Source organism: Pyxicephalus adspersus, chromosome Z (genome assembly GCF_032062135.1).
Source record: "Pyxicephalus adspersus chromosome Z, UCB_Pads_2.0, whole genome shotgun sequence".
Lineage (NCBI taxonomy): Eukaryota > Metazoa > Chordata > Amphibia > Anura > Pyxicephalidae > Pyxicephalus > Pyxicephalus adspersus.
Window position 1 is genome coordinate 54,470,605 of NC_092871.1, and position 27,960 is coordinate 54,498,564.

The following is a 27,960-nucleotide window of genomic DNA, read 5'->3' on the forward strand; positions in this document are numbered from 1 at the left end:
GGGATGGATAGGAGAAGGGGGGAGGAAGCAAAATAGAGCAGTGGCTGAAAAGAAAATAGGCCAGCATTAAACCCTCGTCTCCTCTTCTCCTTCCCTCAGGCTTTGGACCATGTTTCAGGCTGTTTTCTCCATGCCCTCTGGGTTACAGGCACTAAATGTGACTCAAAGACCTTGCAGGAGCAGAATGGCCCTGACTTGTAGAGGAGCCTGAGACAGGTAGGAGGCTCAGCCGTTCCAAAATAAAAAAAAAACTGTGGTGCCTCCTGGCAAGGTGGCAGTGGTGCCAAGCATGTTGTGCCGTCAATTCATTTGCTTTGCTTTATCCTCTGCCCTCCTTGTTCCTCCCACTCTGCCTGCTCTGTCATGCAGTGTCCGTGTGCTTCTGCTCAACACCATCTACTTGTTAAACAACATGAGTGCGGGGGAGAGCAAGCAAGAGCATAGAGCGGTGGGGGAAAGAGCTGTGCGGTGACGGGTGAAGCATGGAGCGCGGTGACAGACAGGTGAGAGGATAACGTGTACCGCTTTGCCGTCAATATCACCGCCGAGCAGCCATCACCGTCTATCGTCTAATCTTCCACCTTTCCTCTCTCTTTTTGTAACTGTAAAGTGCACCTGTAGTTTTACAAAGAGAGCCGAGACAGGGATGCGTAGTTTGGCTCTGGCAGAGGCCCACGTTTTAGTGGCCCCAGAGCAAATTGTCTTTTCATAGAATGGTTCAGTGTTTCGGTCTTTGCACAGGCTTGGAGCAAATGCCCTTTTTATTACAACGGTTCAGTGCTTGGGTATTTGCACAGGCCCCCAGCAAATGCCTATTTATTAAAATGGGTCAGTGCTTAGGTCTTTGCACAGGCCTGGAGCGAATGGCCTGTTGGTAAATAGGTGCATGTCTGCGCACTGAACTGTTTATATTAAAAAATATTTGCTCCATGCCTGCGCAAAGCGAGGGCTCCACTAAGGCCGATTACGCATCTCCTCTATGGCCACTTTTATTGTGCCACCAACTTTGCCATGTATCTTTAAAGCTGTGCAGATCTTTGTACCTTAAACAATCAAAGTAATCATACTCAATGTAAATTTACTTTTTTTCTCATTTCTGTATTGTTTAGAACAATATTTTCTTATTTTGCCATGTGAAATTGTTATGCTATTATGTTAGTGTGTTTACCACACAAGTTTTGTAATGGATCTGTAGCATTTTCTATGGAGAAATGATTGGCAAAATCTCTTTTTTGGTCACAATATTTTAACAATTCACTAAAAATAAATGTGCAAATGTTTTAGAGCAATTTATGCACACATATAATGATTACATATTTGTTCAATGTTCTGGTAAATGAATTGGGTGATTTGATATAATAAACATTTGAAATAATGAACAGTTGTAAATTCATTGTGAGAATAATTACAACTAAACTTTTATCTTATATTGGCTAAATAAATTCCTGGTATTTTAAAACAGTTAGAGAAAAATTTGTCAATTGCTCACATGCTTCAGAGTTTGGAAACAGTAGTCTCCCTGCAGTAGTCCCTTTTCAGCTGAGTCTAGAATTTTGCAGTCCTCAAGTGGCATAAGCATTGCAGATTGCAGAGTAATATGTCTAACTCAAAAGGGGTTGTGTTGGACATCTGCAGAGAGACCACTACTTCTCATATCCATTGGTGTTTTAAATATCCTATGCAGATGAAGTGTTTCATTCTGGAATTTTTTTAAAGGATAGATGTGAAACATAATGGAATAATTAAATTATTGATGAGCCTTAAAAAATGCACCATAGCCTGTAAGTGGCCACAAATACAAGACAATCTGGCCAGGTTAAGGTTATACTTGTATAAGGCCTTTGCAGATGTTTTTTAGCAGACCATCCTTATGGGAAGAGTGTGCATATACCGGTATATCTTATCAATGCATGGCAGTTTTTTTTTTCTTAAGGACATCTTATGTCTTTCTGCTAATTTGTGGTAATGACCCGCAAGAAAATCAGTCATAATTCATGTTTATCACATGTTTATCGTGTTTAAACACATAAACATGTCTCTTATCTCCCATGTTAATGCGGGGTGCAACAACATGCAGTATATGTCAGTGTATTGACATTTGTTCTTAATACCCTTTGCATACATACAATGTAGGGCAATTTATCTGCTCATTAGCACACCGCAGCATAAAGTTTTGATTCTATAATACATTTTGGTGAGCTACACAAGTCGAAAATAGTGGAGGTATATTTTTCCATGCATTAGGCCTCTGTAAATGGCCCATACAAAGTGAATTTGCCGCCTCAACGCAACACGCATCCTTGCACAACAATCACATTAACACATATTAGTCACAAGTCTAAAGGGTCCCTTTTTGGTCCTTTTACTGCTTTATATTGCAAACTGTTTGCTTTAATCATCTGATACATTTTGTTTTCCAAATTTTTTGTACTTTCTGGATGCATAGGTGAGATACGCAGGCAGTTCTTTTGGTTGGTGTCAGCTTCTGCGTCCTGACCATTAATATTAATTTTTTTTTAAAAGATAAATACATTTGTAAAATGATCAGAGAACTTCTATTTTAGTAATATGAAATGTACCTATTAAATATAGCAAAAATATAAATTCTTATGTAACGTAAAACGTTTTTTTTCAACCCAAGAGCAGTTTCAAGTTTGAATTGTCGTAACAGATGTGAAAGTCTTTTTGCAGAGTGTCCAAATTTTTCTGCGTACCATCAAAATTTTCTCATGGACCACCAGTGATCCACAGACCACTGGTTGGCAACCGCTGTTTTAAAGAGCTGGTGGAGGAGAAATCAATGGGCAGGACCCCATAACCCCTAATAGGGCTGCAGTCAGGAATTAGTAAATATGCGCACTAATGCACATTTTGTATTACAATAAATTTATTTTATATATGCAGAGTAAGTGCCTGACTCTGACTTGGTATCAGACTTCTGCAGAGCCTTTACTGTGGTGTGTGGCTAGTGACAGAGAGAAGCAGCACATGGAACCAATCAATTGTGCTAACATAAAACATGCTTATCAGAGGAGAGAGCGAGATAGATAGCTTGTTGATTTCCTTTCATGATCTAATCACAGGCAAGGGGAGAGAAAAGATCCACAAAATTTACCTAACTGCAGCAGAGAACTGTGGGAAGATAGCCAAAAAGATCATTGGTGCTAGTGTAACTAATCTGAGAGGAACAAATTGGTCATTCCTCAAGAAACCCCCTAGCAACCTTTAAAGGAACCCTAGGATTCCACAGAACCCTGGTTAAGAAATACTGATATATATGCCTCCTATACCAATATTCTCCACTAATTTGTTGTATCTGTACAGAATTTAGGTTGTGAGAAAGTTTGGTGTCATTTACCAGTGCTGGTAGGTAACTTCCTTGGTACCCAACTTGAAGTTGAAGAAGATATAGCTCTTTGGCACTAATTGTCGAGCCCTTGGGTTCTATCAGGCAGAAAATTGTGTTTTCCTTGCCTTAGTGCTTATTCAGTCACAGTGAATGAACATGACTTATTAAAGAGACTTCTGCTAATATATAGTTGGGTTTCTTTGTTGTTTTTGGCCTGCATTTGTTCTATATTATTTGTTACCATTGCTGCATTAGGGGAGATAGAATAGGATATTTAGAGGTCCTAAATTGTATCTGAATGTTAAGGAAAGCATGGGCATGTACCTCCAGGCACACATCAGAACACTGCACATGCTTGGCCAGGACAATAAAGGTAGGGGCAAGGCTTAGTGCACACACCTGCATACTTGCACATGTTGCCTGTTGAGCCTGGTGACTGGGTAAGTTTCCCAAAAACAGTTTCAGTCTTTCTAATTGTTCTCTATTAGAGCATAGTATTCCTTTAGTACTGCAGGTGCACTTTTACTCCATCTCATTTTTGTGTTTAATGCATCTGAAAACTCTAATGTTTGTTATCACTCTGGCCTCCCCTGTCCTTGCCCTGTGTATTTTTATCAGACTTATGGTTTCCTCTCTCACAGAGATGGACCCTTCCGGCACCCTCTGGCAGTTTCTCCTGCAGCTGCTGGAGGAACAGAGCCACCGACACCTCATCTCCTGGACCTCTAACGATGGCGAGTTTAAACTATTAGATGCAGAGGAAGTGGCGCGACTTTGGGGCCTGCGGAAAAACAAGACCAACATGAACTATGACAAGCTAAGCCGAGCTTTAAGATACTACTATGATAAGGTAAGGTACAATATTGTCCACATGGTAGAAACCAGTAAATGTATTTAAACAAAATGTATCCTGACCTTTAGTGAAGCATATTTCTTTTCTTTTTTTATTATGCTCAGGACTAAATTTACATTAAAACTGTTTTTAAATTAGCATAATAAGAAATATTGCATATAGATATCGTGTATTTCTTTAGCCTTGCATGAGTGTCCCTAGTCTGATTTATGTATGTATCTTTGATAGAGTTCCCTTTGTTACAGAACTCATCACAACAGGGACAGAAGTATCTTTTTCTTCTTATCTTTTTATCAGCTGCCTCAGTATAAAGGATTTTTTAAAAAAGGGATCTATAACGCGTAGTTCTTAGCTAACACCTAGTTCTGTATGAATCCTTTGTCATGTAATAAAGTATACCTAAACTTGCTCATTTAAGTTGTTCTCAAATGGTAGCTTGAAAATATAGGTTTAGCTTACCTCCCTATTTTGTCATATACAGTATACAACATGTCTTTGCAATGTGTGGTCTTGGCCGTGTTGTTATGTCCTGTTGCAGCAGCTGTTTTCTGCCTATCCACCGCAGTTCTGATTCAAGACATCATGTCTGGCTTGCAGTGAACAACTATTTGGACTGCAGTGAACTATTTGGAGGGAACTTACCCTTCAACTAGGAACTTTACACAATTCTCCTCGGCCCTTCAACTTTACTCCAGAGTTGACGACTTTTTTCTGCCAGCTCACTCGGTACCTCTTGTCCAAAGTGCCCGTAATCTCTCATCCATTTGCTCTTATCATGACCCTGTGGTGGTTACACTCTCCACTTTGGGAGGTAGACAATCTGGATTTCATGGGAGACTAAATGATAGTATGTACCCAGACAAACTAATAGGCATTGAAATCGAATTTGGTATTGAGGATTTCTTTTTGCTCAGTAATCCTACTGACACATCATTCACCAATAACTGGGAAGCTTTTAAGGTCACTATTAGAGGGGAGCTGATTAAACTTGGCTCTAGACTCAAAAAGTCCAAACCAAAATGATTGAGACCAAAATGAAAGCTTAAAAGGATCTCTTAGGTCAACACAAACAGTCACCACAACTTGACTTATGTCCCCAGATTGAATCTTTAAGGACAGAAACTGATCTATGTTTAACTACTAGAGCTGAGAAATCCATTCGGTGGTCGAGTCATAGTTTTTTGGTCTGATAAACCGGTTCAGCTTTTAGTTAACAAGCTGAATCTGAATGCCCTAAGGGAGGGGGAATGCTTATGTGGGGAAGCAAATTTAGCCCACATTAGCGTGATCCCCAAACCGGGCAAGGATCCTTCTTCTGCCTCTAATTATCGCCCCATCTCCCTCATTAATTGTGATCTCAAGATCCTCACCAAAATTCTTTTCCTTTGGTTGAACTCCTTCCTCAGTAGGTATATTTACCCTGATCAGGTGGAATTCATTCCTTTTCGCCAGGCCCTGGACAAAACCAAGCGATCAAATGACTTGATCTCTTCAGTCTCTGCAAACTGGAACAGGAGTTCCGGAACAGAAAGGCTATGCTCCTTTCTATAGACCTTCAAAAAGCATTTGACAGTCTCTCTTGGGACTACTTATTTTACATACTGAACTGCATGAATTTTGGTGGTGCATTTTTGAGGAGTCTGTCCATCTTATACAAGTCCCCTGAAACAAAGATCCCTGTAGGGGGTTACTTTTCCCCTAAATTTATCAAAGAAGGCACCAGGCAAGGATGCCCTCTTTCTCCCATGCTCTTTGCTTTAGCCATTGAACCCATAGTCATAGCCATATGCTCTTGCCCTGATGTCAAAGTCATATTCTTTGGAGGAGTAGAACATAAATGTGCACTTTTCGCAGACAACATCCCAATGTATATTACTACCCCCCTGATATCTATTCCTGACCTATTCAAAATTCCTAAACAATTTGCAGATATTTCAGGTCTAAAAGTTAACCATTCCCAGTCAATGGCCATGAATATAAATCCAGATCAGTCCACTGTTAAGTTACTGAAACAATCTTTTGACCTAAAGTGGCAGACAATGGCTTTGCCATACCTGGGCATCAAACTCACCTCTGACCCCTGGCATTTATTTACCTCAAACTATGTTCCCCCTATTTCAGCAGATTTTTTTGGACCTTTCCAGATGTTTTGCCTCCCCCACCTTCCTGATTGGGTAGAGTGATAACAGTAAAAATGAATGTTTTACCATAATTTTTTTACTTATTCTAAACACTTCCCATTCCAACTCCACGCAGATCTTTGGAACTGCTTCAATCCAAGGCTATGGCTTTCATATGGGATCGCAAAGGAAGTTGTATTAACCATTTTGTCATGCTTTCCCCTAAACTTTAAGGCGGTCTGGAAGTACCTAATTTTAGGCTGTTCCATAGAGCGGCACACTTATCCCATACAACCCTATTATCCCAGAGACCCCAGTTGCTTGATATGAAGCCACAGCTTCAACGGATTTTGACATTTCCTCTCTTATGTGTATTCCTAATCTTCTCATGCCCAAGATCCCTTGCCCCTCTTTACAATACTCTGGGATAGAGTAAAACACCATCCGAAAATTAGCTTAGCCTTTTCACTTCTTGCTTCGCTTTGGGGAAATCCTGAATTTCCCCCAGGTTTGCTGCCTCACTGATTTTCTTGGTGGGTTGCCCACGTTTTTCTGTGTGGGGGGCCTTATTTCAGGTAGGCACATTCTTAGTTTTGACCACCTGGTCCAAAGTAGAGAATTACCTCATTGTCTTATTGGCTTTCCGCTACTCCCAACTGAGTTCCAAAATGTCCCAAAAGCCCCCCCCCCCCCCCCATTCCAGAATGCCATTTGGGAGTACTTGTAAATCTTTGGATGACTCGGTGGGCCAGATTTCAATTCTTTACTTGGCTCTCTCGACCCCCTCCTTTAAATTATTCTATATGCAAGCCTGGGAAAGGGACTTGGTCAAAACTAGGGAGTCAGAGGAGTGGATCGAGATTTGCCGCAACATTTCTAAGGTTTTATCCAATGTCAGTTTGTTTGAAATGAACTACAAGGTTATGTTACCTTGGTATCTGGTCCCAACTAAGTGGGCTCAAAGCTTCCCTGGCTCCTCTCGCCTCTCTTTTAGAGGCTGTGGTGGGCTAGGTGATATGAAACAAGAAACGCAAGAATTCTGGAAGAAGGCGTTTCACCTCCTTTCTTCTAATATCCAAACCCATTTCCCTATTAGGTCTGAATGTGCCCTGTTGAGTAAAACTGATATACCATTGCCTAAATAAACCAAAAGTATTCTGTAACTACATAGTTACATAGTAGGTTAGGTTGAAAAAAGACAGAAGTCCATCAAGTTCAACCACTTGGGAAATAAACAAATCCCAGATATAAAACCCTAGACAGACATAGTTGGTCCAGAGGAAGGCAAAAAAAACCCTGGTACAATTTGCTTCAACGGGGAAAAAATTCCTTCCTGATTCCATGACGCAATTGGATGTTCCCTGGATCAGCAGTCTCTTTTTTACTCTTTAAGTTTTTTTTACTTTAAAGCCTAATACCAGTTATTTTCTGTGCTTCTAGAAAACATCCAGCTTTTCTTCATCCAGCAATCTATAGTAGTTGCTGAAATTACTTCCTGAGGGAGCTGATTCCACATTTTCACAGACCTTACAGTGAATCACATGCTGCTGGCTGGAAGAATTACCCTGGCCAGAACATGGAAGTCCCCTTTAATACCGATGACTTCTCCATCGGCTAAACTCAACTGGATTATGGTAAATGATAAACCCACCTGCATGGTCAAAAGTACCCCTCATGTGTTTAACTTTACCTGGGATCCATGGATCGCCCACAATTCCTCGTCTCAAACTCCTCCCTGAAGTGGACACCCCCCCCTCCTTACTACCCCCAATCTCCTTCTTCCCTTTCCAGAATCCCTTACCGTGGGACTAACTTTTTAGTTTTGCTGGTTCACATCTTGTTGCAGAGTCTAATTTTTTTTGTTTAAGTTGTGATTATCCATGGTTATATCACTTCTTAAACTCTTATGCCTAACCACTATGTAAATCTTCTTGTCCCACTTTTTTTTTATTTACTTGTTTGTTGTATATGCAAAAAACTTTGAATAAAAATCTATTGAAATACAAAGTCAACTAGGGAAAGGAGCCCTGAGATTTAAAGGAAAAAAAATTGTGTGTGGGAACTGATTTCATTGGCTACAATTGCCATACGGGCATCAGGACAGCCAGGTAAGCAATGCTTACCCTTTTATAAAAAAAACATTTTTCAGTAAAGGTTTTCTTTAAATGTTTGGTTGTTAAAAAAGTGTAGTATACATATATTTAAAAAATCCAAAAAAGCAGATAGGAATTTATAGGTATTTTTTCTATCTCTTGCAGAGATCTTAGTACTTCCTTCCTCTTTTCTCCTATGGCATTAACTAATATCAGTTTCTAATTTCTAAAGATCTCTTGAATATGCTTACGAACACAAATCAGCCACTAATGCAGCTTTTCTACATGGGGTGATTTACTAAAGGAATTTAGGCTTTTTACATAGTAACAAGTGAATTATTTTCTTGCAAGGGATACTTGACTTAGTTCAGCAATTTAGGGTATAGTTCATTTTGTGATAAATACCCAATCACATGCAAGGATTTTAAAAAACAAAAAGGGTTTTCCTTGCATGTAATTGGATGATTGAAATCAGCTTAATCACATTTATTAAGCTAAGTGAAATATTTCTTGCAAGCATAATACACTTTGCTATATAAGCAGCCTTTATTCCTTTCGTAAATCAAACCCCTTTTGACTTTCTATAAAGTTAGTGTCCTTGTGGTGTCTATAAGGCATCTAACAAAAGACCATTGGTATTACAAATATTGACACTTGTACCCTTCACCTAGTTTGCTGTACAAATAAATAAGGATTTTACTGGTGTCTGTGCACTTCTCTGCTTTGTAGAATAGGAAACAGTGTTGCCTCCTAGTATACAGTAACTTAATATGATTTTCTTCAGTGAAGATCGTTGATGGGTCTCTGACATACCTAAAGTCATATACAATGACTCAATGGTGATATCTGATTTTGAGTCGGGATGTGCATAATTTTTGCAAATAAAATTCCCATCAAACTTTATGCCAGTAGGTGACCTGATTTGCCACTTGATGGTTACCCATTATCTTCTGTATTGAGAAAGATATATCTGTGTATAATTATAAGATATTTAGGGCTTTTGTTATAAATATTTCCCCCCACTGCAAGTCAGATTTAACTTAGAACCTACTGTAATTTTCCAGAAGTTCTCATTGGTCCAAATTCTTAACTCTAACATTTTGATGTATGATGTTATCTGTAATTTTCCTCCCAAAACAGATTTAATGTCCATTGTAGAACTTGGTGGATGATCTAGTTTATTATACCATTCAGATATTCCATTATTGGGATTTGGTATCACCCCACCAACAATGTCACCAACACCAATTTGGCTCACCCCACCAACAATGTCATGAGAAACATTTTTTGTAGCTGGCTTTTCAATTTTTTTATTTTATAACAATATAATAATCTATATAATAATATAAGTTATCACTAATATGAAAAGTGTGACACCATAATTTGGCCTTGTAATGAATGTGCCAATTAAACAAAGCAGAAATTCTGGTGGGGAGATATCTTCACTTGAGTCTTTGAGAGAGACAGGCATGTGATTCCTTTTGCCAACAACCCTGAAAATATTAGTATTGTGTGGATTGGGGCTCTAAAACACTTTGATGATTACTGTTATCTGACTTAGCAACAAACTTTGTTTTGATTTTGTTATTCTCTAAAACTGTAGTATAGAAAAAAACTAATTTTGTATAGGCCATAACTTTTACTGCATTAGTCAAAAACAATTAATAACACGGATGTATACCTGTTTTGTTTTTTCTTCAGAATATTATTAAGAAAGTCAGTGGGCAAAAGTTTGTGTACAAGTTTGTGTGTTATCCAGATCCCTGCAGTGGAGAGGCCTGCAAAGAAGATGGAAAAAGTAGGGAGCCTGTGAATGAACTGGCCCAGTCACTCAAGCCTGGAGACAGCTCCCCTTACGCCCCTAAGATGGCAAGAAGCAGCCCCAAGACCAGCCGCAATGAGTACATGCGCTCCGGCTTGTATTCCACTTTCACCATCCAGTCCCTGCAGTCCCCTCCCACTACACAGCCCAGGACTAGCAAACTGGAAGCCTTGCCTCCAGCAGAAGCTCCCCCACTGCAGGAACCCAGGAGTCAGAGTGTTGACATTCCCCAGTATGAGTCCATGGATCAGAGTGATGCAGATCTTTCTTTGGAAGTTAACATCCACAGCTCCAAAGAACTTCAGCTACATGTAATGTCTACATTTTATTTCAGTAAATATATTATACACATATGTATATGGCTTTGATATTGGCTCTGAAGAGAATTACCTGGAAGGATAAAAAGATGTAGGATGACATGGATGTGGAAGGAGAAATAACAGAGCAATGTTCTGAGAATGAGTTTTATTGGGAATTGTTGAGTTTTCCTTGTAATGTAGCTTTCATTTAAAAATACCTTTGCAGTAACATAAAACCATTCCTCTAAATTTGATAAGGCACTATGTTTTTTTCTACACATTTACTTTCATATCTGTGGATTTTACCACCCCGGGCACAGTGCCTTCTGGTAAATATATCTTCGTTAATTGAGTACACAGGAAGTAAATGGAATCTCACCATTGGGGACAGGACATAAATAAAAACCTAGTTATACCAATTTTTTACTCTATCTAAAACTAATTTTTATTTTCATGTACAACGGTTTTCCTGCTATGACACTATCCCACAAAATTATTGCAGCTGCTATAAATGAAGCTCTCATTATTGAGATGGTATAGAGTGTGTTTTTGAAGGAAAAGGGACTGAGAGGGAGCTTCAAATCATCATCCATATAGAAAATCTCTTCACTAATAATACATTTATTAGGCCTTTTCTTGCTCTATATTGCTGTAAAAGTTGGGAATATGATGTTTTGTGTAATATCCTCATTTCATAGCTGAATATCTCTTAATCAGGAAAAAAATATTTGCCTCTAATGCTATGTGCAAGCTCTAAAGAGAATTAGTGAAACAATCTCTTGCATTATAATGTCCAATGCTGCTAATCTGGCATGTTTTAGCCACATTGAGAGTTCCAACTGTAAGTAAAGGGGCACCCTTCTGACTGTTTAAACACCAGGGCTGGCTGAATAGTTTTACAATTAGCAGATTTTTCCACTTTTTAAAACAGCACCCTGTTTTCTATTAGGTTGTAGTTCTTTTACAATTACAAACAAATTAATAATACCGTTAATTGTTTTTTTGGTTTTCGATAGGGCATTGGCATGTGTATTTATTTATTTTTTTCTGTAGGTCACAGTGGATCCCCCAACTCCTGATATCAAAGTGGAGGACCCTCTTGAAGATGCATCTGCTAATGTGGAAGACCTCACTGAGCCACAGGTCTTTCTGGCATCTCTTCCTGAGATAAAAACTACAAGCTCAGAACAGCCGCTTGCCCAGGAGATCTTGGTGGTCATCAACTCCCCAGAGAAGGACGAAATAAAAGCCAAGGATGATCTACAGGAAGAAGAGAAGAAAGAGGAGGCTCCTCCAGCAGTCACACCACAGGAAGGACATCCTGTTAAAGGGAAAAAGCCAAAAGACCTGGAAATCCCCTTCTCCACTGTGATTGGACAGGAAAAGATGAATGCTGCTGTTAACTCATTGCTGGCTCCTGGAAGTGCATCATCAGTCATCACTTCTCATTCACTGGTAAGTGAAACACAAAACAGAGCTTTTTAGATTTTCAAGATTATGTTAGGAACATGTACAGCAGGCCAGAAATAGACAGTACCATCTTTTTTTATCATCCACACTCTGTCTATAGTTTTGGGGATTTGCATTCTTTACCTGTTCCCACACTATCCCAAACCTTGATTATATTCTGTAGGCAGAAACAGGCAGAAAAAATAGGGGAAAGAAGATAGGCAGGCATATGACAAATTTTAAGCAGTGTGTGTTTTTTTATTGTGATAAGTTCAGATCCTAATTCTACCATACTTGTAGACCCACTAATCACTTGATAAGCACTATAAGCATATAAAAAAATTGTGAAAATGTGAAAAAAACAATTTTACAAGCAATTACAGTGATGCATTTGGTTATTTTAGTCTCTTCAAACATTAAATGACATATTCTCAATAACCTGACGCGTTTCTTGTTGTATTCTAGTTGTACAGTTAACACAGAAAAAAACAAAACAAAAAAAGGGGAGATATAATTATAGTTGACTGACAACAGTTTCGATCATCATTAACATCCAATTGGACAGTGTTCAAGAAATAAATAGAAATTAATACTTACAGTTTAATGACCACTGTACTATGATGAGTATAAAAACATCTGCAGGTATTCACGCCAATAGCTGCACCAATAGGGGAGAGAGGTTACATTGAGGATGACTGGAAATTAGTTTTAATTTATTTAGTGCTAGGAGATGTGGAATGGAGAGTAAATTTACACTTCAAATCATGTTTAAGTAGAATAAATGGTAGGGGGTTACTTACAACTATGTAGAAGTCTGGATATGGATAATTGGAGGTAATGAGTATTATAGAAAACTAAAAAGTGTGTATATTCCAGAAAAGGTGACCAAAATAGATAGAAATAGAAGGTTAGTGTAATGTTAATTGATATGTGAGATAAACTATATGTGAAGAATTTTGCCAAATAGTAATTCGTAGTAATTAACTTACTTCTTAGAAGGTAAAAACAAAGTATTTCTAGTGTTGCATAATATAGACTAAATAAAAGTAACAAGGTAAGCTACCAGTTTGATAGTATTTTAAGATCAATGTGTAAAAGCTAGAGATGTGGGTCCAAGTTACTTACATTGCTTGGAAAAACAGAGCAGAAAAATATGGGGAGGTAAAGGACGTACCAAATGTAGCTAGAGAGAGAAATAGAAAATTGATTAGAGGAGTGGTGATTGATAAATAAGTAGTGGAAATGTATCCAAAATTATGGTAGAAGGATTCAATAGTAGGATGGGAAAGTATGTATAATCAGTATACTTGCCTATTTGATTGTTGGTAATGTAAGGAGATGATGTATGGAACCTGTAAAATCATTATAAGTATTATAGGTTGGATAATCAGAAAGAAAGTGGTTTTAAGGCAGAGTGCGATGTGAGGATAATGGTTTTGAAGCAGAGTGTGATGTGAAGAAAATTATATTACAAGCCTAGTCCTGGGTGGTATAAAAAGATTACAGAATGGTCAAAGGTTATATGTGAATAAGTGTAATTCTCATGAGCATTGTGAATCATCAATAATGTAGGGGGTTTATGGGTACTTGCAAATTTTATTACGTTTGTGGTATAAGTGGAGTGAATAGGTACTTGCTATGTGAATTACCAATAGAGTGAGTAGAGGGTTTGAGAAAGTGTTTACTCTCTATATTAGTGTTGGTGGTATGAGTGGAATAAAAAGTTGCTTAGAATGTAAATTTCCAATTGAGCAAGTAGGAGGTTTGAGAGTACGGTTAGAATTGTGTTGGTGGTTTAATTGGAGTGGAGATCCAAAGGATCTGATGCAGTGGAGTCTCGTCCTTAAATGAGAAAAAAAAGTCCTGTCACGATGTAATGGAGAGTCACCAGATAACGCGATTGAATGAGATTTGGTGGGACAGGCAACAGAAACAAGCAGAGCCAACAAACAGTTCTGTACCGTCTGTACTATCTTTTTGTAATAATGTTGCCTGACTGTACTTATAGAAATAGGATCATCTTTACCGACTCCTTCATGAGGTCTCATATCAGGGGTCTTTTAAAAATGCTGTACCCTAACATTTTTTGTGCCAATATTGCGGCCTGATTAGACTCAAATATATTTAAACCACCTGATTTTCTCACCCTGCAGCCTTATTCTGTTTGCAAGTTGCAAGTTACTGCAGGTCAAAAGAAAACACCAATATCAGCACTGACTCACTGAATGAGCGTACAAAGGGTTATTTCAAAGCTTACCCCTATAAAAATATGGTGTGTATCTGGCAGAGTATTTCGTACACATGTCTGTTCAAAAAAGGAGGACATAAGTTTGTGTGATGGACAGGGACATCTGCCTACTGACAGCTTGCTGAGTGGGATTACATTCATGGTTTACACTCTTTACACTTCACATTAGGAAATAGGCATTGAATTATCAATAGGTTGTAAAATCTCTCTGACTAATAATATAATAAATGATTATGATGGTTGGAGGTTCATATTATTGCCCCCCCCCAGGGTAGCTCTATGCAGCTTTACCTGCCCATGGAATGGGATGTTGAATAGGAGACATGATCAATCTTTTTATAGCCTTTTTATAGTGCAAAAAGTACTAACTATGTAAAAAAAAAGTTTCTATAGCAGGCAGTCAGTTGTCTGGCAGTAATAATGCCTTCTGACTGGATGCTATGGGTTACCACACTTTTTGCTTTGCCCTTGAGTGTAGAATGAGCTAGGATGTCAAGCTTAAATCCACATTTATTAAAAGGTAATTGATCTGAAATTCTCTTATTCCTTGTGTTTTTAGACTCCACTGCTGCTTACCCCAAGTTCCCTGCCTCCTTCTATCCACTTCTGGAGTACACTTAGCCCAATAGCTCCCCGGAGTCCAGCAAAGCTGTCCTTCCAGGTAATTCTTTGGTTCAAGCAAGGTTGGTGAAATGAAGAAAACAAATCTAACATTCTGGCAGGCAAAATGACTTTTATACCAATATGTATGCTTTTGTATTTTAATATTATATTTGTACATACTCATATTCTTAAAGGAAACCTGTTCTAAAAGAATCATGAAGGTTGGGAAAAAGGATGTCTTGCTGAATAAATGGCTTCTGTACTTTCTCAGAACTTTATTTCTAAAATTGCCTGTGTCCTGGCTGTCTTGCTAATTAAATGGTCTCTGTACATCCCTGATTGCTGTGCTGGAACGAATATGCAAGGAGAAGGTTCTGGCTGTATGCCTATTCCATGCCAGAGACTCATAGGAGATTGGCAACTGGCTCTTTCATAAAGAGGTCAGCAGTGACATCCTCCAGAATTCCCTTTAGCATTTAACATTTTGCTTGGTGCTGTTCTGTATTTTTGTTACTGTATTTTTGTACATATTTGTATGGGATTTATTCTAATTTCCACCTTCATCTTAATATAATTTTAATGACAAGGATTGTGAAAAGTATCCTAGGTATCTTTGTTTGGTCTGAATTCTCCCTCTCTATTTGTCCTGGTGACCATTGACACTGGGACAGATATTAGAATAGGAGGTGAGAAGAGAAAAATTCCAATGAGAAATCCTGTTCCGTTGATAATTGTCCTACAGGTTATTTCCCTCTCTTAGAACCCTCTCTTACATCCTGTTGTTTGGAACAAAATAATTAAAAGAATTTTCTCCAACAGAGATTTTACTATAATGTTTTTGGTAAAAGAGTTTGGTCTCCCACCATTTATTGCGTCTTTACATCTAGGGAAAACTGATGTTTCTCTTTTCTTTTTAGAGAAATACATCATTTTCCCCATTGTCCCTCCTGTGAAAGGGCAAAAATGGGATAATTGTTATGTATGAGTAACATGACGCACGCTATTTCTTGAATTGCAGTTCCCAGCCAATGGAAACAGCCAGATCCATGTTCCAACTCTCAGTGTTGATGGGCTGTCTACTCCTGTTGTGCTGTCTCCTGGACCTCAGAAGCCATAAGGAACTCATAGAGCTGTGACCTCTTAAGACTTTTTGAAGACACAATATTTTATCTCTTAACGCACCAACACCCATGCGGCCTGCTTTGGGATCTTTGATAGCTTTTTGTCTGCGTTATCTGTTGAAAGAGATGTAATTTTTTGTGTTGTAACACCTGCTTGGACACACTCTGCCTTTTCCTTGGGTGATAACTCTACATCATCCATGTAATCCTGAAAGCATTATGTTACATAGTAGAGGAAGACTTTTCATAATATGGAGATCACGGCTGGGGACCATGGGTGTCCATGCCTCCCCAAACTTGTTGATCAAGAAAAGGGAAAATGTTTTCTACAGAGGTCCATGAAGCCAGTACAGATCCAGTGCATACGCCTGGGAGCTTGCAGTGGCAAACAACAGATGTAATTATTGAGCACAGTTCTATTACAAATCAAGTATTTGTAAAGGAAAAGGAATGTGACATTAGGTCAAGAGATGAAATGTGATTTTGTGAAACAAAGACAAAGATCACTGGCTTTTCAGGTTGAGAGATTTTTATTTTTCTTGTGTGGTGGTTTAAGAAATATCTACCAACATTTAGGAACTTCTCCTTTAAGAAATATAATTTGAAAAAAAAAACACTGGATAATTATTGTGCTCAGAATTTTTTAGAGGTTGCCATTTGAAAAAAAATTGTTTAACCAAACTTAAAGAGCCTCCATTTCCTCTATACTCACAGATATATTTTACAGCAAACTTTTTCTCAAGTTTTGCTTTCAACGTGCAGCACAAAATAACAGGTTTATATTTTTTTTAAAAGCCTAACAAAAGTAGACTCATTTCTTGCAAAGAAGTGGCTAGAAATGCTATCATCCATGGCCTGGCAAGAGGAAGTCAAAGAAATAGATGATTTTTAGGTAAACATTTACTCCAAATGAGGCCCACCTCTTTTTTGTAGATGCTATCATATAGAAAACAAGCCTAAAGCTGCTTTGGATTGAAAACAAGATGGATTTCACTGGTAAAACAGAAACCAAATTAAGAACTTTCAAAAATAAATGTGATGGAATCCTTAAGGAATGTTCAGGGGGTTTGAATGATTGTAAAGTAGGTGAATACAAAATGGCTGACTGTCAGGATACAAGGTAGCTGAAAGCACGTACTCCTGAATAAAGATGCCACAGAGATCTAGGAATGTGGCTTGCCTCCGAAGCATGAAAGGTTTGATGGACTTCACTGGAGACCTGAAATCTTCTTGAAAATATAAAAGTGTTTATTTAACAGAGATGACCTTCTGGTCTTTTCCTGGCTGTGTTTTTGCTAAGAAGGCAAACAATTTCTTCTTGGGTTGTGAAATCTATGTTATATCCATAATGAGATTCTGGAACACCAAGCTGATCGCACATTTGAATTTGTCACCTTATCTTCTTGTCAAGCAGCAAAGATTAGCTGCAAAAAAAAAAAAAAAAGGAGAGACTAAAGTTAGACTTTGTGTTACCATCCATTTTTTTTCTTTTCTGCAAAATGTTTGACGGATTCTTCACTGCATTTTAACAGTTCCATTTGCCCCTCTGTAGGGGAGATCGACAGCAGATTCTTTCATGCACTTTTTTTAGCACATGTAGATATTAACAGAAACAAAATGTTACATTAAAAGGACAGCTGACCCAATACAGATATTTTAGCATGGGGTAGATGCTGGTAAGCTGAATCATCAATTGTTTTTTTTATCTTTTGGATACATTTTCTTGTCATATTTGCAAGCTCTGCTTTCCCTATCTTTAGCACAGGAATTCCAACTCCACTTTACTTAAAGTAAATAAAAATCAAACAGGAAAAGTGGATGGAGCAGAAAATTTACAATCAAAGTCCCTGAACAATATTGGAAAGAGAAGATTTGATTCAATAAAGGATAATTCCCGACAAACTAGATGTTTTATTTAGGGATGGGTGATAATTTGTTCTGTTACATTACATATTCCTATTTTTCCTGGGAACACCATTTTTGTAACCACCAAGGAGGATCAAAAAGGTGAGGGAGAAAAAGGTCCTTGTAATGGCTATAACACAGGTGTGGAGAGGGAATTCAGCTGCACCTTATCTAAAATATCAGTTTGGGTAGTCATTTAATGTTTTCTTTACAAAATATGGTCATTTTTCCTAAATCACTCCTTAGGCTGGTAATCTCAAACTCCTCACACATTTAAATGGTTAACAAAGCATCTAAATGGAATTTGTCTTTGTTGATCATAACATTTAATCAGATTCTATCTGTCATTTCTGTAGAGCAAATTAGAAAGAGAAATGAAATATCTGATAGGTAACTGTGGACAGCACATGCTTTATAAAGCAGTGGAATCAAAATTTACATATACATATTTTCTCTACTTTTTCTATTGGTTAAGAGGTAGCTGTTATTGAAGTGAGTTCATTTTTTATCTATTTTTTTATTGATTTGGTTGCTCTTTGCCATTTTACAGTCATCCATTAAGCTATTGTACCTTGCACATAGGAACTTTGCCTTGACTACTGCATCCAGATTGCTACCTGATTTAGGCAAGAAGTGTAGGGGAAATCTCTCTTATGGGCATGCAGCAAAATAAAATTGCTATTTATAAAACAAAAAAAAAGTTAGATAATGTAAAACCCTTGTCAGATTTTTCTTGTTCTTGTTCCTGTTCACTTTCTGGCCAAGAAGACAGAAAATGAGGGTACAGTTCCAAAACAGGGACATACATAGCAATTTTGTCTTTATTTTTATTCTTGTAAAGGTGAGCAGTAAGCAGATTTACACACTTTGGCATACCTTCCACCGTTTTAGACGAACACAACCATTTAGCAGGAAATATTTAGACAGAAATCACATCCCTGCCACACCTCTAGTCACATGGACCATGTAGAACAACTGTGAAATAATAATTTCCTCCATTATTTAAATTATTATTGGCATTTTACAATGAGAAAATTGAATAATTTAGGGATAGATAGAAGCTTTTTTGTAACATTTTATAGTTATAATACTATAACAAAAAAGTGCTGACAACCAAAAGCTATAGTAGTAATTTGAAGGCACTACTTAAACAGTCAATCATTTTTTAAATATAAAAAAATGATAAAAAAAAAACAAAAAAGGAGATTAGCGGAGGTGTTGCTGCTTGCAAAAATGTTCAACTGGAGTCCTGTTGTTTGTTATGGTCATCCAATTTTATTCACATTTTCTTTTACAATGGCCAGACAGCATAACCCTGTTTAAATCATAATTTTCAATAAGTTGCAATATTTTCCCTGGCATTTAGCTACCAGGTTATTTCAATTGCAATTTAATTGATGTTTGTGTCTATTCCTCAACAGAGTGTCATAAATAATAAGTTTAAATTAAAGGTGTACTTGCTATAGTCCATGTAAACATGTTTCTAATCTGATCCAACGTGAGCTAAACTGTAAATTAGAATAATGGAGTGACAGGGGTGAGCACAGGCACATGTAGGCGGATTCAACATGGGTGTGTGAAAAGTGCAGTAACCCATAGCTACAAATTTAAAAATCAGTTTAAGAACTCTGAAATAGAATTTGTTGCTAAAATTTACTGCTTCTTGTACATTTTATTCGTCTTTGACATATCCTGACTGTCTGTTAGTGCCTGAAAGTGCTGATTTCTGGATTTTGCATACTGTCTGCTTCCCTGTTGCAAAGAATGCAGGTTAAATTGTTCACAAGGTATCTACAAAATTGTGAAATCGTTTCTTGTCTTTTTATGAAATGATATTCTTCATAGAAGACCAATGCCCTCCAAAAGTAATATTTCAGTTTTGTTTGCTTACCAGCAAGTTGAATCGCATGCTGTCTCCTAACATCACCCTGCTGCTTCAGCAGCAAGATATGCCCATCAAAACACCACGACTGTAAAACTGTTACATTAGATTCCCTCAATGTGGAATACTTTTTACCGTACCACACATTTTAGCATTTTAATCTGTTTTTTAAATGGATTCGCATTGGCTCTTATGGAGGAAAATCATCAAAGCCCAAATATATCAAATATTGACCTAATTGATCTCAGAAGTCTACTTACACTAGCCCTTTAGCTGGCCATAAATCCAAAATGGTAAATGCTACATTTGACAAAAAGGATCACATCCCTATGGTACTTGTCAATCTGTGTCCACCATTTTGACAAATGAGAGGGAGGAGAAACTTTTCCAATACTGGGGAAATCTTGCTGATGTTCACAAGGGATGTGACAAGCTGGTAGGTGATTTGGAAAACTGAAATATAAATAATATCAAAAGAATATTGGCATAATTTTTTGTACAAACTTACTTAGGAATGTCCCCTTTCCTTAACTACCAGTATGATTCATGATGTTTATTAATGAATTGGTTCTTTATTGTTATTATTGTAATAATCACTTATAGTTTGGCTTTATATGTAGGTCAGGCAACCACAAATCCCTATGGTACCTATGTAAGCCTTCTCTTACAATGATGTTATCTTTTTTGAAGAACATAGTTCTTACTATGCTGCTCTGTACTTTCTGTGTGTGTATCTTATATTTGTTGTCTACCCCTACTCCTCTTTCTTTATCCAATCGTGGAACAGTATCAAATTCCTTCTTGGTGATCCAAGTCACCTATTCCAAAGATTTCCTCAGGAATGTTCCACAGATGCCAGACAGCAGGGGAGCACAGAAACACCTCTTCTATATTGACTTTTCAGGGTAACGTTCTGTTTTTGTGGGAGTGTGTGACATCTGTGGCTCCCCTTCTACTTTCCTAAGGCCTTTTTCTTAATCACAAGGGCGTCTTGTCCTTGAAAGGGCTTCTGGGAAAAGAACTTTTCTTAAATAGTGTGACCTATACCTGCTTGTTTTACCAGGGTCACAATTTGCTTTTTTTCCAGCATTTTCTTTGTCTGACTTTTTTAATGTTTTACTGTAGTCTTTGCTGCTGAAGTCTCCAAGCGCAACCGGCAGGACTTGATCGCACAAGGGAAGCTGGGCTTTTGTCTAAGGGTGTCAGAAGCTTAGAGGTATTTTTACACATGTTGACCATATATATATATAATTTACATACATCAGCAAAAATTGTTTGTCTGTTACGTGAAATTTTTTTAAGAATACTTCATTAGCTAAACTATAACTATTTTCAAAGCTAGAGTAGTGATTGGCTGGCTGCATAGCCAAGGGTTTGGCATGATGTGTCCTTTTTCAGTCAATCCTAACGCATACCTGTAGTTTTTCCTCTTACAAAACCCATGTGCCTCCTACAAACCTCAAACTCTAAAATTTTGTGGTGTCAGACTTTGGAAAAGAGGGAGCATAGGGAGAGGAGTAAGGAGGTATCTATACTAGTAAGGAAATTTCCAAAAATTCTGCAGAAGTATGAGGGCAAAGATTTTTAGCACATCTTGGCACTAATACATGGTGCATCAGTTAGGTTTAAATTTGCTAAACTCTAACTTTTAACATTAGACTAAATAGTAAATACAGTTTTCTCTTCCTGATAAGCCTCAAACCTCAACCTCTTATCAGAATCTCAATCCTTGCTTTAATTGTTAACCCTAAGCTCCTTATCTTCAAATCCAAAACTCAGATGATACATCTGATACAAATGGTCAGGGTCATCTCGGGGAAAAATCTGTCATGTGTACTGCGGTCACCCAACGTCATTCATGGATCCATGATTTTCCAAAAGCAATTTGTAGAGAAACAATACAATACTAAACTAGAGGAATGGGCAAGTGTTGGTGTTGACCAAAGCAACCATTTTATTTCTCTCGTCCTTTTATGCTTGCCAAGCATGTTACAATCAGCTACTTTGAACCTAATTCCAATTTGATTTTTTGGTGACAAATCCAATTTTTTTTATTAGAAAACCTGAAATTCCTGTTTAAAATTAGTTTCTATTTGATCTAATTTTTCCTCTACATCGACCGTGGTTTGCTGGTCAGTAAAATATGTATTGGTAGGCTGCCTCGATTCTTTCAATCAACTTTAAATGTATTAGCAATAGAAAGCTGTGTAAAACTGGTTGACTATATAGCTAAAAATGGCTACTTGTATAGCCAGCATAGTGCAAAGATTAGGTGTCTTTGGAAAAAGTACCTTGTGCAGTTTTAATCAGATTTTGGGCATTGCAAAGGCAAACTTTTTATTGGCAGAGTGTAAGAACAGGCATATGCTTGCTGTGTTTTCAGGAACTTGGCAGCCTGACATTCATTGACTCTCTTCTCTTCACTTTAAGTCACCCTTGCACGCAGTGGATGTACAGGAAGGAGTGGCCTTTATTATGCCTTTTTTATGCTGGGCATTGCTCTTCATGAGCCAGCACATCATACACTTTGCATACCAGATCCCTGCAACATGCTAGTGGTGTAAATGTGCAAAGAGAAAGCAGCTATGGTTGCCTCTCACCTTTGCAGGACACCCAGGTATTTGAAGGTCGATTCCACCAAATACCTCATAGATTTCTTTAGCTGAGTCATATACCAGTCTATTTTGTTGCTGTAAGACCCTATGATGAGGGGAGCAGAAACATAATAATAGTAGGATATGAGATGCCCTTCAAACCCATACTCTTTTTTTCACCCACATAGCTAATAGAATAGAGAATAGCCTCTTATAATTCAGTATTCTGAGTTACAGGAACACTCAGCAATTTAGACAGTGTTGCATGTGAATGTGAAATGTTGCATACAGCAGTTGTCTCCTCTTATGTTCTACTAGAAGCCATATTGCTTGTGTGTATACAGCAAAAGTGTTTCTGGTTAAATTTTAATCTAGATGTTTTAAAGGTAAAGTTGTATTTTGGATTCCACAAACTTTTTTTTTAATTCCCTTTTACTCACTTAGTAAATAGCAAAACTTAGTGTGAAGAGTTCTGTGTCATACACATTGGGCCTTTTATGCAGGGCTGCAGGAAAGAAACGATAACTGTACTAGTTGCTAGAGGCAACTCTTATGCGTTTCCTTTCCTCAGTTTCAAATATCTTAGGCTCAAAAAACAAAGGCAGATTGTTTTAGTATAAAGTGGTGTGACTAACAAAATGCCCCCTTCAGTTTTTGTGTCTTCTAAAAATGAATAAATTAGGGGTTAAAAGCAAGATCAAGGAATTTCTATACAAATTGATAGAAAGGATGATTTCCATTGAAATAGATTGACCAGAGGCCAACCCTGAGCAGAATTGAAGGTACGAGTCTTTAAAAAAGACAAAGGGAAGATGATTTGTTCCTAAAAGCAAAATAGTATATATTTTAATTGTAAGGTCCAGTGTTAGTGTCAGAATAAAACACAATAAATTAGTTTTGGTTAAAAAATAATTGCACTCTTAACATACATTAGCTGAGTTATTATATCCAAGTATTACATTTTACAAATAATTGATTCCTTTTTTATTTTGTTTGATGTTTGACCTGTACTGTGATCTTTGAAAGTCTTGTCAGTTCAGATTTTTCTCTAATTCATATTACCTGAGCTTTCTAATTCCCAGTAAATATATTCTTAGATGCCTTTAAATAGTACCAGAAAAATTGTTTGTCCGCCTTTGCTCCAATATCTTCAACACTCTTGTACACGCTTTCAACTCTTTAACACTTTATAGACTAGAGACACTAGATCAGTGTTTTTAACATGGGGGAACCCCTTGAAATATCTTTCTTGTCTTCAGGGAACCCCTGATATTTATGGAGGGACCCTGGGGTTCTGCCAAATCCTGGTTGTGAAACACTGAACTAGATTAAGCAGTTAATGGGAGAAGGGGTGAGTGTAAGATAAACGGTTTATTCTTATTGTTATAGAAATGGTGCATCTATTCTTTAACTTTATAAAATGGATGCCCTGTGGAAAAAAATGTTTTGTTATTTGAAATATTATTGTTCAAAGATCCCCCAGCAAGAAATTGTTATTTGACTATACAACTTACCCTTGTATATATTTGTTTATTACCAGTGAAAGGTTAGGTCATGCATGGAATTAGGTATTAGAAGTTTTCTTTTCAAAGTTTACAAACTTAAGCTGTGTACACACGTGCAATTTTTGTCGTTGGAAAGGATCTTTCACGATCCTTTCCAACGACAAAGGACTACACGATGCATGAATGGTGCTGTACATACAGCACCGTTCTGCTCTATGGAGAGGGGAGGGGGAAAGCGACGGAGCGGCACCCTGCTGCTCGCTCTCCCCCTTCCCTTGCATTAGGATCGGTCGTCAATCATCGTCTGTGGATCCGCCAGGACGGTCGTTCGGACTATGGACGATGCCGACTGTACACACGCCAGATTTTCGCCTGATATCTGGCCGATGCCGATTATCGGGCGAGAAAAATGTGATGTGTGTACGCAGCTTTAGAATACCATAATAATAAAACCTGTAAAAACTCCAATCAGCTGACTCCATATCATGCTTCAAATTTTAAAGAATATTTATTCTGGGTTTGATTAGATAATACATTCGAATAAAGGGGAGAAGCGAAAAAAAGAGGTTTGGACTCCCAAGTAAAAAAAAAAAATTATTGATTATGTATTGATGTAAACACGTTTTCATACATAATTATTTGATTAAATACATGCGAGTATATGTCCAGTCTAGTTAGTAAAGCACTAGACTAGGATCAATCTAGACAAAAATTGCTGTCTATATTATACACATTAACCGTATATTATAACATTAACGTAAAATATAGATAATATATTCAGCAGTTTACAGCCCCACTGCGCATTGGCTGATTCTTTGACCTAAATTTCGCCCAGGCTATAGTTAAATTTGAGAAAACGGGAGCCACTGCTCTGACTCCACATTTCTCTAAATAGGAGAATATTATTGTAAACTCTCTATGACTGAATTTAGGTTTCTTTTTTACCTGTACAGAACTTTTGTCTTCTCAAGAAGGCACATATGGTTTCAGTTCTTGAAGGTAATTTTTGATGGGTTCCAAATGGCACATCTCCTATGCAGTGTTTATAAAATTAATTAACAATCAAAAAAAGATTGAGGACTCCCAGCAGTTTCACTTCCGGAGTCCCTGAGAAATATGGGAAACCATATAGCAGAAATTGGCAACCTTATCCAAATACTGAAACATTGGCTTTAATTGTGGTGATCTTTACTCTCATAATGTTAATACTATGGAGCACTTTAATTCTACAATTCACCAGCAAAAAATAAAATAAACAATAACCCTGAATTTAGATTTAGTCAATCAGTCATGGCGGGAATTATGAACAGAACACCACCACAGTTTAAATAGTCAGTCTATCTGACATCTATAGGATATTTCAGTTTTTGGTAAAGATTTGTGGTCCAAAGACCTGTTGGCTTTTACATTTCCCAGAAACTCTGGATGTGATATATATGTACCCAAGAGAATCGCTCTGCCCATGTTACAAATTGCTATTGTGTTTTCTGTTGACCTTTTCTTTCACATCATATTTTTATATCCATTTTTTTATGCACTTATATCTATTCACAGATACATCTCTTCTGCGGCTGTGTTTATTTTTACTAATAACTTATTACCATCATTAATTTTATATACACTATATGGTCAAAAGTGGATACTTGACCAATAAAGGTATATGAGCTTGTTGGGCATCTCATTTCAAAACCAATGGTGCTAACGTTTTTTAAAGGGCATCTCTGCCTAAACTATGTTTAGAGTTTGCATAGCTTGTTTTTTATGTCCCTTCTTGCAATGGTTGCAAAAAAGCTCCATTTATTTTTTCAGTTCTACCCCACTGCCTTTCTCTTTACATAACTGTATCTATATAGCCTTGATATGGGGTAAATCTTATCTTTGGAAACTTTGAGAAACACAGCAACCTACCTTACTCTAAAATGTATTTGAAAAATAGTATTTGTTTTACAGGTAAGCTTGTCTTGTTAATTTGGCTATAGTGAAAACTGATTGCCACTTTTGATCCATAATTATGCCTGAATACTGGAGTAGTTTACTCAATTTAAGGGTTACTTATAAATAAAAGACTTATTGTCAAAAAATAGCTAGTTCATAGGAAAACTGTTACTGCTGCTTGCCACAATGCCCTATCATTTCATAAAATGAATAAAGTGCTATTTTCGCGGGTCAGTTTATTTAACCTTGGCCCAGCCGAGAATGGTGCTACAAATTTTTACACACAACTGAAATATATGCTGCTGTGAATTTTACCAGCCTCATTTCTTGGAGCTGACAGTGAATGTGTTTGTAAACAGGTCAGCTGATTTATCCATGTCAAGGTGGCACCATGCCACCATTTTGTGCTCTTCTGGCCATGGTCCAACTGTTTGTGTGCCAAATAAAAAAAATAATACTAATAAATATATATATATACACATTTATAGAATATTTAGGCAGTTTGTGCATAACTCCAGGTCAGTTAGAACTCTCATGCAAGGTTTTAGTAATTGAGATTTTGTTCAGGTGACAAATCAAAGTCTTATGCAATATTTTTGTGAAGTGGTTTCTGAATGTGCTCTTTCTGTGAGGTGCATAACAATTTAAAGGAAATTTCATACTATGCTGAAGTCTTTCTTATGTTGACTTTAGTGGTGTTTGATATGGAATATATTTATGCTTTATAGGGAAAAAAATACTGCTTTTGCTGAAAAGAACTATGTATCATGCAAGTATTTTTTATTATTTATGTTTAGTTCACTTAACTGCCAGTTCAAAGGCAAAAAAGATATAAATTTATTGTTTAAGGGAGCTCAAATAGCTTCTGAAATGGACAGAATGCACCAATTTCTGCAAATTGATGAGACACTTACTGTGTTAGGACCGCTTTGGTAAATGCACAACCTTGACACAAGCACACATGTTAATGTTGTCTTGCGCATAAAAAATACTTGGCTGAACAGGGATTTATCTCATTACTACATACACACAACCACAATATATGTCTAACTTTACACTCAGATTTCTAATGGCCAACTGTAGGTGATAATTTACCTCATCCCATGTTACTCTGGTCATTATCGTAGACCGTTTTGCACAGGCAGCAAAAGGAGAAGGCTGGGGGTAAATGGTCAAATAAAATGTCTTTTTTTCAGGGTCTCTATTGGTGAGATCTCTGCAATTAAGTCCCAGGTCTGCTCACCTTCTGACATATTAAGAGAGACTTCCATCTTCCCTGATGGTTTTGTATTTTTTTTACATTATAGAGAATGTAATAGAGCTGGAAAACATCGGGGTATGCAGACATTACCCTCTTAGGTGGCAGGATTTATGGCAAATTGATCTCACTGTTAGAATATCACACATATAAAAGATGCCAGGGGCTGACTCAGCCCACCAGGATCCATCTATATCCCAAACAACTGACCCTTAAAATGCTGGCATCTACATGTAAGATGTAGTATATGTTAAAATTCTCAGTTGTCATAAGTTTGGAATAGTCACCTAACATATGCACATATTTGCAAGTCTCTGAAGGTAAGCTGATCTTGTTTCCCAGGGCAACTAAACAGACTTTCACCTTTTGTTTTTATAGGTGGGAGAACTAAAGGGAATAGCCGATTGCTCTGCCTTCAGACACTTTGTCTGCAAAAAGCGCCGTAAGCTAAAGTGGCCTCTTAGTCAATATTTACATGTCATTTTAGATGTTTAAGTGTCTGTTTAGCATTCCCTAAAATCTTTTGCAGCTTAATAAATCAGGGCCTTTCCGTCCTGGTTCCCCACCATGCCATCAATGCAGTGATTTAGTGCCGACTGCCCATTTCCAGACAAGCTTTGCCTCTCTTACTGAAAAGTAAGATACTGTTTTTTAACTGATGAGGAGATGCTCTCAGTCTCTATGCTGCTTTCACTCTTATGCTATTGTTCATTTAAAAAAAAAAGTTTTATGAAGGCTTTTGAGAACACTGTAAATCATTCTATATTGTTATATCTGTAAATATATTTTTTAAAAATAATCATTGGCTCTGGTGTTTTTTTGTTCCTTGTTTCTACACAGGCTCCATGGATATAAACATACACTTTTGGGCTATTTAGAAAGCAGTGAACCTGGCATTCACTGACATTCTCTCTGGCAGAAATT

General features: G+C 37.4%; 1 protein-coding gene across 4 annotated transcripts; it reads left to right on the plus strand.

The window, feature by feature from the left end:
- Positions 1-27,835, plus strand: ELK1 (ETS transcription factor ELK1). Of its 4 annotated transcripts, XM_072431674.1 has the most exons (7): positions 1-216; positions 370-503; positions 3,991-4,199; positions 10,117-10,548; positions 11,590-11,991; positions 14,793-14,894; positions 15,855-27,835. In XM_072431674.1, the coding sequence occupies exons 3-7, from the start codon at positions 3,993-3,995 to the stop codon at positions 15,951-15,953; spliced, it is 1,242 nt and encodes a 413-aa protein (XP_072287775.1). In that variant the 5' UTR covers positions 1-216; positions 370-503; positions 3,991-3,992; the 3' UTR covers positions 15,954-27,835. The 4 variants fall into 4 exon arrangements, with proteins under 4 accessions (XP_072287775.1, XP_072287774.1, XP_072287777.1 ...); XM_072431673.1 differs by lacking the exon at positions 370-503; XM_072431676.1 differs by lacking the exon at positions 370-503 and having other exon boundaries at positions 20,870-27,835.
- The last annotated feature ends 125 nt before the right edge of the window (positions 27,836-27,960 follow it).

What these genes read in the sequence shown, in the direction of transcription:
- ELK1 (XM_072431674.1), top strand. Translation starts at nt 3,993, where the DNA reads ATGGACCCTTCCGGCACCCTCTGGCAGTTTCTCCTGCAGCTGCTGGAG. An exon ending in TAAGATACTACTATGATAAG is followed by an intron (nt 4,200 to 10,116) that starts GTAAGGTACAAT and finishes TTTTTTCTTCAG; the next exon opens with AATATTATTAAGAAAGTCAG. An exon ending in CAGCAAAGCTGTCCTTCCAG is followed by an intron (nt 14,895 to 15,854) that starts GTAATTCTTTGG and finishes CTTGAATTGCAG; the next exon opens with TTCCCAGCCAATGGAAACAG.